General features: G+C 44.9%; 1 protein-coding gene across 1 annotated transcript; it reads right to left on the bottom strand.

Moving 5' to 3' along the window:
• Nucleotides 1–8,509: 8,509 nt before the first annotated feature.
• LOC115316299 (estradiol 17-beta-dehydrogenase 8) lies at nucleotides 8,510–14,386 on the bottom strand. The gene is made up of 3 exons (XM_029975699.2): nucleotides 14,211–14,386; nucleotides 10,490–10,686; nucleotides 8,510–9,589 (listed from the first exon to the last, which is right to left on the bottom strand). The coding sequence occupies exons 1-3, from the start codon at nucleotides 14,374–14,376 to the stop codon at nucleotides 9,188–9,190; spliced, it is 765 nt and encodes a 254-aa protein (XP_029831559.2). The 5' UTR covers nucleotides 14,377–14,386; the 3' UTR covers nucleotides 8,510–9,187.
• Between the last annotated feature and the right edge of the window lie 1,334 nt (nucleotides 14,387–15,720).

Raw genomic sequence — 15,720 nt, 5'->3', positions numbered from 1 at the left:
GCGCTTTTGTTTTTCGCCGCGTCAACATTTGTAAGTGCCGCAGCCTTTTCCGTTACACCGTTGGTCATGTTCAAGGTTGTTTTTTTCCTCTTCTTTTTCTAAACTTTGCTTTGCATTTTTGTATTTTATATGCTGGGAGGAGATTACGTAAAGTGAAATATAAGCAAAAAGAATACAACTTGTATTAAAAGACACTTGGCGGTACACCGAGGGCGAACATTTCAACTCAAAACAGTGTTGCCAGAATTTCTCGTCCCTTTGTGTCTAGGAAACAAAAGCCCATCTAAGATGCGTCGTCGGCACCCTTAGACCCCGTCTATTATGCCTCTAGGAACAACCGGCAGGCCTGTTGTTAAAACTTGCGAAACACTTTTCATCGTCGACCTCTAAATCACGATGACTTTTGCTCTTTCATATGTAATCGTTCGCCCTTAGCAGGAATTAACAACACGCTGTTAGACACAGCGAGGACGCGAAAGTGATGCCTTCGTCGCGGCAAGGTAATTTGGGTCACTATAGCTGGCGTGTGCTGCTGAACTCGGAAGTTGCCTTGATTCGAGCATGGCGGCTCCGCGTGCCTGGGGTGTCACTAATTTGCCGCCGAAAGCCCCGCGCGCATCTCTTTTTTCATTCCATCATGCGCGCCAGCCCGCTATCCACCCTCGCACCCTTATGAAAATGTGTAATTTGTCATTGTTGTTACAAAAAATAAAAGGGAGAAAAGAAAAAGAACACTACTTTGCGGAGTTGGCAACGGTGTTGCCAATTCAGCTGTTTTTCCAGCGTTTTTATGAGTTTTATAGAGGGAGATATTGTCGTTTTGTGGTTGACTGGATTTTTAGCGGATTCGGATTCATCTGAGCCTGTGTTCTGGCGATCTAAAATCTTCTCCAGCTTAAATTTATCAATCGTATATAGCTTAATTTCTGTGCTAAGCTAGTGTTATGGGGTCGTTATTTTTGCTTTGTCCCAGCAAAAGTGTTGTCAGCAAGGATAACGCTTGCGACACATCGAGATATTACGGGGTCACGGCATTAAAATGGTGTTAAAACGGTCAGCGGGTTTTCAGAGTTCCTTTAGTGGGTTTTTATTTTTGCGTAGGCAACACTGGTTTGCAACGCATGTTGTTGCCACCCGGTAGGGCGGGGTGTGGAACGAAACCTAAGCCAAAACCCTTAAAAAAAAAAGAAACACAAAAAACACGCCATTTTGATTGAACCGCGGAACAAGACCGTAGCCGAAATCAGGCATCTAATAAATTATTTTAGCAATCCGGCCGTTATCTTGTTTTGCGTACTGCACTACTGGAGCCTTTGAGGCTTTTAGGCGCCCAGTCCGCGGTCGCGGCATCACTTGGGCGCGCACTTAAGAGCATGCTTGAAAGGCTCAAGTAGTGCGATACGCGGAACACGATAACGGTTCGCTAAAAGCCCCTATTATGGAGTTTTAGCGAGTCGTTTTTGGAGTACATGGTTCTGAAATCATGAACGGTGCAGCTGGTCTCCTGTCAAAACGTACGGGAAATTTAACATGTTTTCGCGAATCGTAAAACTGGCGCAATCGTGTGAATGATGATGATGATTTCATTTTACCGGCAGCGCCGTCGTCTATTAACATGTAAGACATTTTGCAGAAGGGCTGCACCCGAGAAGAGGGTGCCGCGTTGCTTTGTCCCTGCTTTGTGGCCTATACGACCGGTGTTGTAATAACGCGTGGTCACAACAGGCACTTTGTTGCAACTCGCGGCTCCAGGAAAGACATTTTGTTCGCCTACAACTTTTTTATAGTAGGAGCCGCCACCGTCATCCTCGAGGGAGCATGAGCCAGCCAGCCGATCAAACCCTCCGTCACCTTAAGTGCATCAGTGCTGTTTCAAGAGCCACTTTGACCGTGCGCTAGCGCTATACGCCAGCAGTTTATAGACCCTATCTGAAGACTGATACAGCCCTTGTAAGAACCGAGGCCATTCCATTGCCACTCCCATACCGGGCAAAATGCATATAATTCCATTCTGATCCATTCCTCTTAGTGCTGCCGCCATTCCATTCCCACTTCATTTCTATTCCGTTCCGACGTCGAGGACGTGCGGAATTGTTACCACTTCGCGACCCAAACAAAATAAAATAAAAAAAAGCTGGTTGAGATGGTTTTGTTTTGTTTTGTTTGTGTTCTTCATTTTGCGGGTTGTGCGCCTGAAGTTTTGACCTTATTTGCCGGGCATACGCATACACCACTCCTCCCCCTGGCGAAACGTGCCCGTACTTGTTAGCACTTAGCAGCACGAGGAGCAGACGACATGGGAGGCTGGTGCGCTCGTTGTGCTGGCCTCGTAAATACTGTCCCGAATGCACAAGGGCAGGCCACCAGGTATTGTTATTTGGTTCCTTGGACGCGATTCAAGAAAAATCGCCAGAAGCATGAATAGCCAGCTGTGCGGAGGACAAGGTTAATTATTGTTTCTCTCTTGTCGGATAATTCCGTAGTGCAGCTACGTTTACTTGTCACGTTAATAGGGGCCTTTCGTAGATGAGACGCAAGAGCATTCAAGAGTTTTGCGTTGCTATAGGGTAGCCGTAGCCGTCACTTTGAGGGCGGACTGAGCTTGCGCCCTCAGGGCCTGCAATCTGCACTTGACGTTCTACGATAAGTCCCTAGTGTACGGGGCTATGATGGTTCCCCGTGGGTGTCGACAAAAGAAACCTGAATATGTATAGTTACCATTTTAGACCGCTGCTCTTAAGCGCCCGTTTCTGTGTTTCGCGGCACCGTCGTAACCGTGCTAAATTTCGCGGGAAAACGACGTCACGTGACCTCAACACCCATTTAATTCCCCGCTAAATTTAGCGGGGAATCGCCCTCTAAATTGTCGTCACGTGACGTCAATTTTCCCGCTAAATCTAGTGGAGAAACTTAATTTGTTCATAGGTGACGTGACACCAAATCCTGTGAGGTCATTTTCCGCTCTAAATTTAGCTGGGAAACTGAATTGGAGGAAGAGAGAATGGAGGAGGAGGTAGAAGAGAGGAGGAGGGGAGGGTATGGAGGAGTAGGAGGGGCATACCCTCCCCTCCTCCTCCTCAAGAGCTGCGCTCTAATTTTGCATTAGAGATGTGTAAACGTCTTTCATGTTTTTTTAAACGAGCATTTGAGAACCAAGCTCAGTTTGTTTACCCGCCCATTTTGTTCCTCCAGGGTTACAAGAGAAAACGAGTGAGTGGCGAAAGACTAGGTAAAATGAGGCATATAATCGTGGCCCCTGTTGCGTACTGACTTGAATGCATAATTTTTATATATTATTAAAATGATGTAGTTAGCCTACGACAGATATAATTACTTGCCTAGGAGCTCTAAAAAAATAGGCACTGTAACATTCCTGGGTCGACCAATTAGAGCGTGTTGGAAAGTAAGCTACATAAAGAAGACCAGGACAGGACACGTCATACGGGTAAATAACTGGAAATGTATGACTGAAATTCAAAATTAATTATAAATTTTGAAGAGAAAAATAAGTAATATTAAATTTGTTTTTCTGGTGGAGGGGTTCTGAATATAAAAAAGCATAGCTTGCCTAAACAGCAAACAAAACAAAACATCACACAAAAAAGGTGCGAAGAACATCTAAGACCTTCTTATTAATGCTGAATGCGAAAGCATGAATGTCGTTCTTGCGCGCGTCCTCGTGAAGTTGCCGTGCCGTGCCTCGCTGACATCGGCGCATGATTCGGTGCCACCGCTCTGTCGGCAGCTCGGAACAACACCTCCTATAGTCGGATGCAACCTGAGAACAATCTTTTAGCTCCACCCACAAGCGCATTGCGCCCATCTGAAGTGCCTCCGCCGTCAAGAAAGTAGTTCGCTAGCAACGTTGCTTTTTCTTCCTCCAGGAAACGTGTCTTAAACTACTACAATATTTATTTAATTCATTCAGGGCATTTAAATAAGTCAGAATACGTTTTTGTCAGCGAAATAGCTGTTTAGTAAAGAAAGGAAGTCATGTCCAATGTACCGTCTTCCCAATTCATTTTCTGTCCAAGATACCGTCTAACATACCGTCTTCCAGGGCCTTCGATTGATGGAAAGCGAAGCACTTATAGTTCCTGCAAATAATAAATATTTAGTGATTTACTTAGTTGTGTGGGCTTTGCGCACGAAATGTCTGCCTTTATTTTGTTGGATGAATAGAAAACAAGAATAATTATACTTTTCGGGTTTTGACAAATCGGCACCCTCCCAAGTCATCGACACCACCACCGCTCCCCGCTCTCTTTGTCTTCCGTCATGGATCCCACTGAGGTGATATCGGAAAGCGATTCTTTTGATTCTTCTTGGACGAAACAGCCTGGTGCAGAGGCGACAGAAATCCAACGAAGCAGTCGACGTCCGGCGTAGCTTCTCACCTCTCAGCAGTGCTAAGCCTCGCGCCGGCTTCGAAATTTTCGTTGGCGATAGCGTCGCTGGATTCTCACGTTTTTGCGCAAAAACTGCTGCAAACGCAAGCTGATACCATTAAGATTTCGTGGCGCAACCTCGGGCACGTACAACACGGTGCAAAAAAGCAGAATAATTGTCACGAGAAACTAGCGTCGCGTTGATAAGGCCAGCAGAAATGTTGAGCTTTTTTTTTTTTTTTTCAAAAGGATCGCGATTGGTCCACGGTATCGTGACGTCATGAAAACGATTGGCTGACGTTTCTCGGCGTAGGATTACATTTCCCCCTGAGAGGCATTTCCGGTTTTTTCTTAGCTTGCAACCGACTATAGATAGCTTTCAAGCCTGCGCGTCACGTGAATGACGTCACGTCCCGAAGGCCTGCACGGGCGCTGAATGGATGCGAGTGCCGCGTCAGCGTTCGCGCGGGACTCGTTTCGTATCATAGTCCCATGCGAACGCTGACGCGGCACTCGCATCCTGTCAGCGCCCATGCAGGCCTCCGGGACGTGACGTCATGCCACGTGACGCGCAGGCTTGAAAGCTATCTAGAAGGTCTTGAGCGGAATCGGCTGTAAGAATCGGCTGGTGCGTTCGGGCGGCCATACGGCCTCCCCGAGCGTGCCAGCCGATTCCTCATGGCCGGGGCGCGGGCACGCAGCGCCATAGGGTGGTGCTGATTGAAACGGACGCGCGGCGACCTCCCTCGGCTTCATTTAATTGCCGTTGTGCGTGGCTTTTTGGGCGGCTTGAAAGCTGGGATACCTCAGATTACGGCTTCATGAATTTTTCTTCCGTTTGGCGCGGCTGATTACGTTAGCTCGTTCCATGGGACAGTTAATGCTTTCGCATTTAAAACTTATTTGTAGTCAGCCGGAACTGTGGTCAAAATTATCATTCTGGGGTAACATAAAAGTGTTCCTCCCCCCAAACGTCAGTGCTCATTGGCTTAGATAGAAGTGCGTCGTACCATCTCCCTCGTTCGACTAATTCATAAATTATATTACAGCGATTGCTGTGCAAACATCAGTGTTGGACAAGATACTCGACAAATGTATTTGGGATAAGTGACTAAATGCCTGCTTCATAAAGTATTTAGGGTACTACTCAAGATATTTTTCCTGGAAATATCTTGAGTAGAGTCGAAATACTTAGGAGTGTAATTCATTTACCTTCGAAGACACTTTCGCACTGCCTAATTTGCATCGACTTCGGTGACACTAGAATGCTTTATTTGCAAGCAACAGTAGTAAACAACAAAATAGAAGTTCTATTCTATGCATTGAGGCCCAGTAAAAGAGTAGCATCACTGTCGCATGTTAGAAGATATTTTAAGTCAAATGAGCAAAAAGAGGTTACTATAGCTACATCGCAGAAAATAAAATCTCCTGGAGGATTTATAACGTGCACCTCGGATGCACCGTTTTCCTAAGTGCCGCAGTCGCTATGGACCATCACGCGGGCTTGACGTCACGGTGCTGCGGCGGCGCTGCGATCGCGCCAGAGCCGGGTGGTGTGGGTAGTAGGGCGCGCATTTTGCACGGGCGTCATAGCATTTCAGCATGCCGCAAAGCTGTGTAGCCGTTAATTTCACCGAAAGGTATACAGCAAACGTAGCAGAGTGAGTTTCCCCAAGTTTCCGGCGGACTCTGAAAGGCATAGAAGGTAGATAATTTCAATGGATCGAGAAGAATCATCGCCTCGCGCGAACGACCGTTTGTGCAGGAAGAACTTTCTCGAAGGCACGCGTGGCTTCCATTTCAATCTCCGTCGCGACGCTTGGTTATGTGCAGGGAAACCGTCGTCTGATCGAGACCACCCACATTTTGTTCCTACGGTGTTCGCGCACAAAGCACATGTCAAGCTCTCGTCAGCGGGTCGCTACCAGTGTTGGCGGCGACGCGTTACCGGGATCTCGTTACTTTTTTTGTAACGTAGTGACATACTCTTTACTTCTTTAAGACAGTAGCGGGGAATGGGCTTGCGTTACTTATTTCGAATAACGCGTAACGTCGTTACGTTACTCGTTACATATTCTTCCAAAATATGAAAAAAAGCTGTACGTGAAACTAAGGTTTTGAGGTGCATCATATGGGACAAAGGGTGTACGAATACACCCTTTTTTAGATTGTAGGGTTCTTATAGCGTAGGGTTCTTCATACAATCGCAGGAGTCACCTGTGGCGGCAGCGTAGTCAGGAAAGGGGGGGGGGGGGGGAGGCAGGAGGGAGCATTTGAGGCTCCACACCCCGCCTTGAAATTAAGTAAACCTTGTATGCACATGCATGGCGCCAAAAGCCTTCCCCTTCCGCTGTTTTTGTTATGTAGATTCCACCAGCCTTCCCAATTCCGCTCTAACTTCTAAAAAAATAAAAAAATAAAAAAACAGTCAGCTGGTTTTTAGGGCTTCATCAAGAAGCTAGGGTTAGACGATTCTTTTGGTCTGAATAAGCGAAATGCTACTTGGAGGACTTTTTCACGCGTAGTTCATAAGTAAAACCCATGCGTGCAGCTTTTATACCAGCAGCTATTGACCGTCTCTTTGAATCAATTCCTTATAGTTTCTACCCTTTTTTTCCAAAGTATCTCGAAGTCATTAACGGTCATTAAGACGGTCTTAATCCTCGTGTGAAGTTCATTTTGTTGTGTTTTCTGTACAATGTTTGGAACATATCACAGAATTGAGCCACGCCGAATTTGTTGCACACACCATATTTTTGCAGATACTGTCGACCTTGATGTGACGCCAATGTTGCCGTATTAGAAACACCAAGTAATTTCAGGAAGTCGCTAAGGTTCATCCCAGCAGCGTTCTGGAATCCTATGGCACATCCATTTTCGACTGAACAAAAAGTCAGCGATAGTCTTGTCCGCGGTAAAGAATAATGCAGATCCTTGATGTCAATTGAAGAAGCCGGAAATAGCAAATTAATTTACTTGAACATAGGCCATGGCATGTCCTGACTTTTGTATCTTGCCAGGATCAATGCATTGTGCCAAAGACAAGCACTTTGCCAAGAACACTGACGGATGATACCGCACCTTTTTGGCAAAATGGTGTAAAACAGTATCCCCAACCTCGTATGTCTTCGCCAAGAAAAAGAAATGAGAGCCGTTTACAACTCCGTGTAACGCCGTATGAGGGCACAGCTCTTGAGGAGGAGGATGTAAGGGTACTGATGGGGTGGTACACCCCCCTCCCTCCTCCTCACGTCGTCACCCTGCCTGCTACTCCTCATCCCCTACTCCTCCTTCACCCCCCCCCCCCCCCCCCCCCCGTGGCCCCCGTGAGTTCACGGGACCCCCGTTAAGTCACGGGGGTCACATAACCTCAGGGGGGTCACGTGACCTCATGGGGTGTCACGTGACCTCGCGGTTACGCCGACGGCGAAGCCGCTCAAGCCGGAAACGGGCGCCTAAGAGCTGCGCCCTAAATCATCCAGGTGGAATACTTTCGTTCTTGTAAATTTGCGCTCAGGTTGTTAGATGGCTTTCTACCCCAGAACGGCTTGATTTGTTCCTTTTCTGATTTTTTCCTGGCTATGAACGAAGTCCTTAGCCGTTACAGCACTGGCTATCTTTCTCTCCTTATGTCCCCGAATCAAGGGCTGCAAGACTACCTTCTTTATCGGGGACACAGGGCGTAAGATCTTTGCTTCGTAGCTCATGCACCGCAGAACCAAAATACATACCTAAGAGTGATTGGCTCCTTTGGCTCGCGAGGTAGTCAATTTTTCCACTGATTATTTGTGATGCCTTATCACTCTGAACACTGAACTCAATGTTTCGAACCGATGCGACCTTGTTGACGGTCTTGAGCGCCAAAGGCAACATCAAAAATAAACAAACTTACAAAACTAGAGCCCGCTATACATTGGAAGCTTTAGTTTTGGATATTGTCTTGTCTTACTGTCAAGTAAATTTTCAGATAAGATGCTTAAACAGCGACCGCGCGCGACAAAGCATGCGAGTAAAAAAAAAAAAAAACACACGCACAAAAGATGTATACCACTTCCAAGACCTAGACTAAAGAGCACAAATTGTACACAAACCCCTACAATATTTTTGTAAATAAAATTATAAAAATAAAAATTAGAGCTGGTGGCGTATAATAAAAATGCGCAAAGTACAAAAAAATGCAGCAAGACCTGGACAAGACATCCAGCACCACTTAAAAGTTAACAGCTTCAGGACCGGCGGTATCTGCGATCAACGAAAAAAAGAGCCCGCGTGCAGGCCAGCTGCTGATAATTAAACTTAATGTAACGCCTGAGAGTCTGGCGCTTAAACTTGTATAAAACATCCAAGTTGAAGTAAAAAATTACGTAGGAAAACGAGGCGTTCTTCTTTGTTGTCTTTTCCTTCGGCTTGAAAGTTTTTTTTTTTTGCACATGCTCTGAGGTGTTACATTATGATTAGGCATGTGTGAATCTATCCTTAGATCAAGAGACAATGATTCTAGCGCAGCTGGGAGCTAAAAAGTGTTTGAATAATTGAACTCAAAGGGGCTGTCCCATATGCTTTTTACTGTCTATACCAGCCCCAACTCTGCACTGTTGTACGTTTTCAAGTATAAGAACGTTGACGCTTGGTGTAGCACAGCCATGAACATAAATCCCTTAACATTTAAACGTTTTGAGCCAGTCAAAATAATGACAGCGAATCACTCCTAAATAACGCTAGGGTGTATTAAAACAGCCTGTAAATAACAGGACGCTTAAATACCACACTGAAATCGTATACAAAATCATGGACGACATTTACATTACTCCCCCAGACACAGAAACAGCTGCACCGGTCATAAACGAATTTTCTGGCAGGCAGAGAAACACAACGACCTCGGCCACTTCTTCTGGCCGACATAACCTGCCCATGGGAATGCCCGCCAAAATGTTCTCAATCTCCTCGCAGTTGTGGCCCGTACGCCCCATCGGAGTGTCCAGAAAGGCCGGCAGGACGGTGTTGACGCGGATGCCCCGAGACGCCAGCTCTTTGGCCACCACTTTGGTGAGCGCCTCCACGCCAGCCTTGGATGCGGAGTAGGCACTTCTGCCAGCACGAGTGACCTCAGTCAGCATGCTTGAGATGCTCACGATGGTGCCATGTTGAACGTTGCCGCTCACCATGGCTCTCGCTGCAGCTCTTGTGATGAGGAAGGTACCCTAAAACAATGACGTGGCGAGGTTCTCGAAAACCCTCGAAAATGTGAGAGCTGAGGGATCCCATCATAGCCTATCGAACTATTTCAAATTTAGGCTTTCTTCATTGCAGGGGTAGAAAAAAGTGATTCGGGTAAATTACAAAACCTTCCTCCTAGGTATCTAAGCCTTGCGGACCGATTATATTAATTCAGAAGGGACGAAACAGTTAACGAAATACTGAAGCCGTAATAACTTTACGGGGGAATTCTCAATTTATTATTATATGAATGTTTAGATAACACATTTGCGATTACATCGACTTTATATTTTAGTACGGGCAAATATTTTGAACTCACCAGTACTTGGAGTATTCTACGTAAAGTTCTGAGCTTATTTTTACCAGCTACAAAAGTTGCGCAACCATTGAAGCTTCAAGAAAGTGTGCAGGCGAGCGTTTTAAACTTTGATATTTCAGTCGGAGCGGGGTACAGGAGACACAGCGAAGCATGATAATTAGGTGATCGCAATTGGTTTCCTCAAGTCGCTCATGACTTTGGGGGGCTAGCATATTTAAATATTGTATGGTCGAAACATACGAGCAAGCATTAATTTATTTTAAATGTATATGGCGGAAATTAGCAGTTGTCATGCAGGCTCGTAAGATTTGGTTTTTCGCCTGTTGCATACGAGCATCTCTGTGTTCTCGGTAAAGTTTGAGTCATGTGGTACATGTTTCATATTATTATTATTTCGTGCGATATTGCCTCTTCTAACTACGAAATATAAAAAATAAATTTCAAATTTATTTAGGTACACACTAAGATGGGAAGTGTTGTTTTACCTAAAAAAATACAGATTGTTCGTATTAATTGCGGAAACCGGATAATATTATTAAATATGTGTTTAAGCGGTCCAACTTACTTTCAAGTTTATTCGTATTATATCGTCGAATGACTCTTCGGAGATATCCATCAATTGCGTGCTAGGAATATTGATTCCGGCGCAATTCACAACAAGGCTTGCCGGCGCAGGGCAGGTGCTTTCGATGAGCTCAAAGAGTAACTTCACAGACTCCGAGCATCCCACATCCAACTTGAAGGCTTGGTGTTGTGAGGGCCCTGCGTGATAACCACATTGAAACGGTTAGTTTTAAAGGTGCGGACAAAGTTCAAATATATAAGTTTTTTCTGCATTTTAAATGTTTTTTGTAGAACTGTGTCGTGCTAACTTTGCATGTTCAGACCGCATGAAGATAGTACCACTTGAAGTTTGACATATTTGCTGTAGATAAGAAATTGAGCAAGTAGAGTAAGTCTGCGCTCTTTAACGTTTGTCAAGTAGTAGAACATACGACCGCACGCTTGTACGATGCTCATAGTGCTCGGAACGGGCAGGAAGGGGGATTAAACCCAGGATCCTTGGGTTCTGCGGCTCGAACTTTCGCTCCACGTGCTCTAAGTTGCGATGCGCTAAAACACTCGACCACCGACCCAAATTGACACTTATAAGGGCATATCGATGCAGTGCTTTGTTGCACCCATGGTGTAGAATGGTCTGTTGCAACGTAAAAACAGGAAAAACCTCTTCCCGCCTAACCCTCCCATTTTTCCTCTTTAGGAAATAGTAAATAACTTTGCGGGAAGCACTTGCGGTGCGGTGTCTCCACTATTAGCGACATGCACGACCAAAAGCGTCGCTTTCGTTACAAGCCGTGGTTGAACAAACGCTTACTGTGGTGTCTTTACCTGGACGAATCTTTCTAGTTTCATGGACGGTAATCGGCGCTACGGCTTAGTGCCGGCTGTGTCGACGTTGGTTTACGAATGGTATGACGCCAAGCTTTCATCATCATTTTTATTCATACCATCGAACTTGTAGTTAGCAACTGATGATAACTAGTCAAATATTACATCTCATGACGTCACGGCGAGGAAAATTCTGGTGGTGACTTCACAAACGGAAATGACAAGGGTGCGCCACCGAAACACCTCGGCGCCATTTGCACCTACCTTAGACTATGGTTTCCGCCTGAGGTTGGAACGCAGCTGGCGCCACGAGCCGACGAGGCCGGCCAAGGGGCGCCAGAAATGCAACGTAGCAGCCCTTGTTGTCCGTCGGGGGTTATACGGAGTGCAAGTCGTCTGCTTCTTGAGCGAGGGTTGCGGTGACGGCAGAACGACGACGAGCTCTGATTGGCTTTGATTGAAAGAAAAGTGAGTAGACATCAACTCTTGGTGCTTTGAGGTCTACCCACTATATTTTTTTAAAATCATGCCAATAAGATCTTGGTGTTCTGACATCATCGCAACTTCTGTACAAGAAACAGACGAACTTGTGCTCCGCATATGTCATTCCTAGGTAAACCAATCAAGCGCGAGGCTTGCAAATTTGTGGTCTTGCGCTTTTAGTCTGCACGTTTATGCTTCGTCTTCTATGCACCCTTTCCAGGGGTCATGAGTAAGGGTATATTTCCATCTGTGTGAAAAGAGTCTATTGTTGTTCCTATTCATAAGACGTGGGATGCTTCGAAAGTTGGGAGCTATCGCCCTGTATCAATGCTATGTTATTTGTCAAAGGTATTTGAGATAGTGATGCACACCCGTCTGTCTTTTTATTTCAAGCGACGTATCAGTTCTTTTCAGCACGGTTTTATCAAGAGGCGCTCAGTCGAGACAAACCTCTGTACCTTTCTTGATTATTCAGTATCTTTTGTTTTTAATCGCGGTCAAGTAGACGTTGTTTATTTTGACCTCTCGAAAGCCTTTGATAAGGTGAACCACGCTTTGCTGCTGTACAAATTGTCGCGTAATGACGTTTCTCCTGTGCTTCTATTGTGGCTTGAAGGCTAGCTGACTGACCGTCGTTGTGTCGTACGCATTTTAAATAACTTGCCTGATCCTTTTTATCCGTCATCGGGTGTACCACAGGGCTCCAATTTGGGTCCACTATTGTTTTTGATATTTATCAATATCTACTTGCGTAGTAAACTCAAACGTGCTGTTACTCGCAGACGGCATCAAGCTCTTTTTAAGTATTAGTTTGAACGACGACTGTGACCTTCTTCAGAGTGACGCATCGCATATATGAAACTGGTGTCGGGAAAATTGCTTAATCATTAATAAAAAAACAACAACTAAGGTCATGTCTTTAAGTAAGAAACGTGAAATTATACAGTATTCATGCTCAATTGATGATAAGTGCATTTTAAGAGTATCATCGCTTTGTGATCTCGGAGTGTACTTTGACACTACTCTATCGTTTGGCTGCCATGTTGCCCATACTGTCTGTTCTGCAATTAGATTACTTGGAATGATTACTCGATTAACTAGAAAGTTTGCGAACTATGCTTGTTCCCTTCGTTTATTTTGTTATATTATCAGGTCGAGAATAGACTTTGGCTCTGTGCTGTGGAATTCACTGGCACTACGTGATGCAGCTAAAATGAAGTCAGTTCAGAGACGCTTTGCGCGCATAATTTATGACAAATACCTTGGCCGAAAGCATTTTTACAACTATGGACTTCTGCTCGTCAAATTTGGCCTACCATGTCTATTCCTCAGAAGATTATTGCGCGATGTTGCCTTCTTGTATCAAACAGTTTACGGGGACATTGACTCAACACTTTTGTTCGCAGTGAATTTTAACGTACCGGCTCGCTCAAATAGTAGAGCTCTCACTTTTGATCCTCACAATTAACACATGACATCACCAACAACAAGAATGCAGACAAGTGTAAACAATCTTAGGCATGAAAATTTTGATATTTTTGATAGCTACGTAAATCTCAGTAGACAATTAGATGAGATTATTTTCCGTCGTCAAAAATGTACTGTCGTGTTTTGTTGCATGCTAGTTTTATCAGTCGAGCATGTTTTACAGCTGTGCAAGTTTTTAGCTGTGCCACATTGTAGACCTTTGTTGGTTGTTGATTGGCACAAATAAAGACATTATGATGATGATGATGATCACCCGTGCCACAAATGCTGAGTCACTGGGCCCTGAGGCATGCGCGACGTTCTCATAATCTGCAAAAAGAGATCTATACTTAGAAAGCTCAGGACGCGTCCCGCAACCCAGTAGGCAAAGATGGAGGCCCGCAGAAGGTAAACCTAGGAATGGTCTTGCTCACTGGGAACTTCAGAAACGCGGGGCTGGGCGGCTGTCGAGTCTCATTATCGTTCCTGAACATATACGATGGCGGCGTCCAATAAGGATGCCGAAGAACGCACTCACTAAGATACGTGATTGCAACAAAGCGTTCCCCTGCATTTTTTAAGCTACCAGCGACTATAGCCATTGGTTACGTTCTGACTTATGGTGAAACGATAGCACATCCAAGGACTGTCAACATACGCATCGATGGAAATCCAGCAGAAGAACTGTGTTAGCCTGGGGGCTCTGGACAGTCGATGAGAACGTCGGGGAGATCACCAACCCCGTGACTGGCCAACAGCGCCAACTTCAAGCGCGCGGCGCTTGGCCTATCGGGACGGTCGGCGGCATGGCCGACTTTTCTTCTCCCAGAGTGTCCAAATTAAAAGTCCCATGATTTCAATCTTTCGGAACTGGAAAAGCCGGGCTTTCCCGCAATCGCCCTAAAAAGGGTGTTTCAGGTTCGAGTTCGACGATCACGCGGAATTACCTGGCAAAGTCCGGACCGTGTCCCTCGCCGAATCTAGGTTGATGTCGGCAACAACGACGCTAGCGCCGCCGGTCGCCAACATCCGACACACGCACCGGCCGATCCCGCTGCCACCGCCCGTGACCACGGCCACCCGTCCGGAGAAGGGCTTCGACGATTCAGTCATGGCTTGCCTATACACGTCTGCTGAAATGCGAGCAAACGTTCTGGAGCACGCGAGCTGCTGCAGCGTCGCCTCATAAAACGGCCATGCGTTACATACACATCATTATTATGCGAAGCATGCGTATACAGTCGAGCGCGCTGCCTTCAAATGGTATGACCCTTTTTAGTTCAAGTTACGTTAAAATGAAACGTGAACGTGAACTACCAATTCTGAATTGGCCGAACGCTCACTGCGCCGACTTGTTATTGTATTAATATATATATATTTTTTTTCACCGACGGAATTCAGTGCAACGGTCACAATGTCAACTGTGACGATCTGAGATTAAAAAAAAAAAATAAAGCGATGACTCGTAGCTTATTCCGCAGATCGCCTGGTGATGATGATCAACTGATGATGAATAATAAATATTACTAATCGTGACGTCACGTTGAGGCAAATTCTTGTCGCGACGTCTAGAACGGAAGCCGCAAGAGTACTCCGGCGTAACATCTCAGCGCTAATTAATAGTCTCACGTCTCAGCGTGCTGGAGCGAAAACTGTAGCTCGAGTCAACTCCGCGCGTACATCGAGTGATGCGATTCACGTAGCCCACTTTAAAAATATGGCGGATAAAAGTTTTCCTTGCCAGATTACAATTTTGAGACACGTACATTTTAGCTCTTAGTATGTTGTTTACAAATAATGCCTGGGATGTTCTGTTAAATTTTCGAAACGCAAGCTTAAAAATGCCTCAACTACAATAAAAATGAAAATCTTTAACGAAAAAAAGAATGCTTTTCACTCTAAAAAAACAGTATCAGCAGAAACAATCTCGCTTATGAGTGAACGCAAATCTTAAAACGGCGAGATTAGGCTAAACTGGAAACCTTCAATGTTTTTCTTTTTAACTTCATATTGTTTTCCCGTCCTAAGTACAATGATTGTTGTAAACCCTCTCAGCGCAACCTATGTTTCTTATGGTTGCAATATCAGGTCGATTTGTTTTTACTGATACTGTTTATCTTAAAGATCGCAGATGAGTTTTACGATCACGTGCATCTTGTTAATAATCTTGCTGTATTGCGCATTTTTTTAGTTTGTTTATTTGTTTCGTGTTTTGTTTTTTGTTCTTTTCCTTTGTGGAAGTTGTGTTGGTATATTTTTTTCCATTAATATTTTGTGATAAAGATAAAACCATATTTTATGTTGACTTGAATTTGAGTTGTTAGAGTTGATAATGGAATTTTAGTGATGCAGCTGGGCGAACTCTTAGAAAAATTCCTTTAAACCTATACTTTTACTTTTTTTGATGGAAACATACCTATGTTTTGAATGTGTCCATAATTTACCTATTGTTGTTCA

The sequence above is a fragment of the Ixodes scapularis genome, unplaced genomic scaffold, assembly GCF_016920785.2.
Source record: "Ixodes scapularis isolate PalLabHiFi unplaced genomic scaffold, ASM1692078v2 PGA_scaffold5__190_contigs__length_132052651, whole genome shotgun sequence".
Classification (NCBI taxonomy): domain Eukaryota; kingdom Metazoa; phylum Arthropoda; class Arachnida; order Ixodida; family Ixodidae; genus Ixodes; species Ixodes scapularis.
This window is presented reverse-complemented; position numbering and strand designations above follow the sequence as displayed.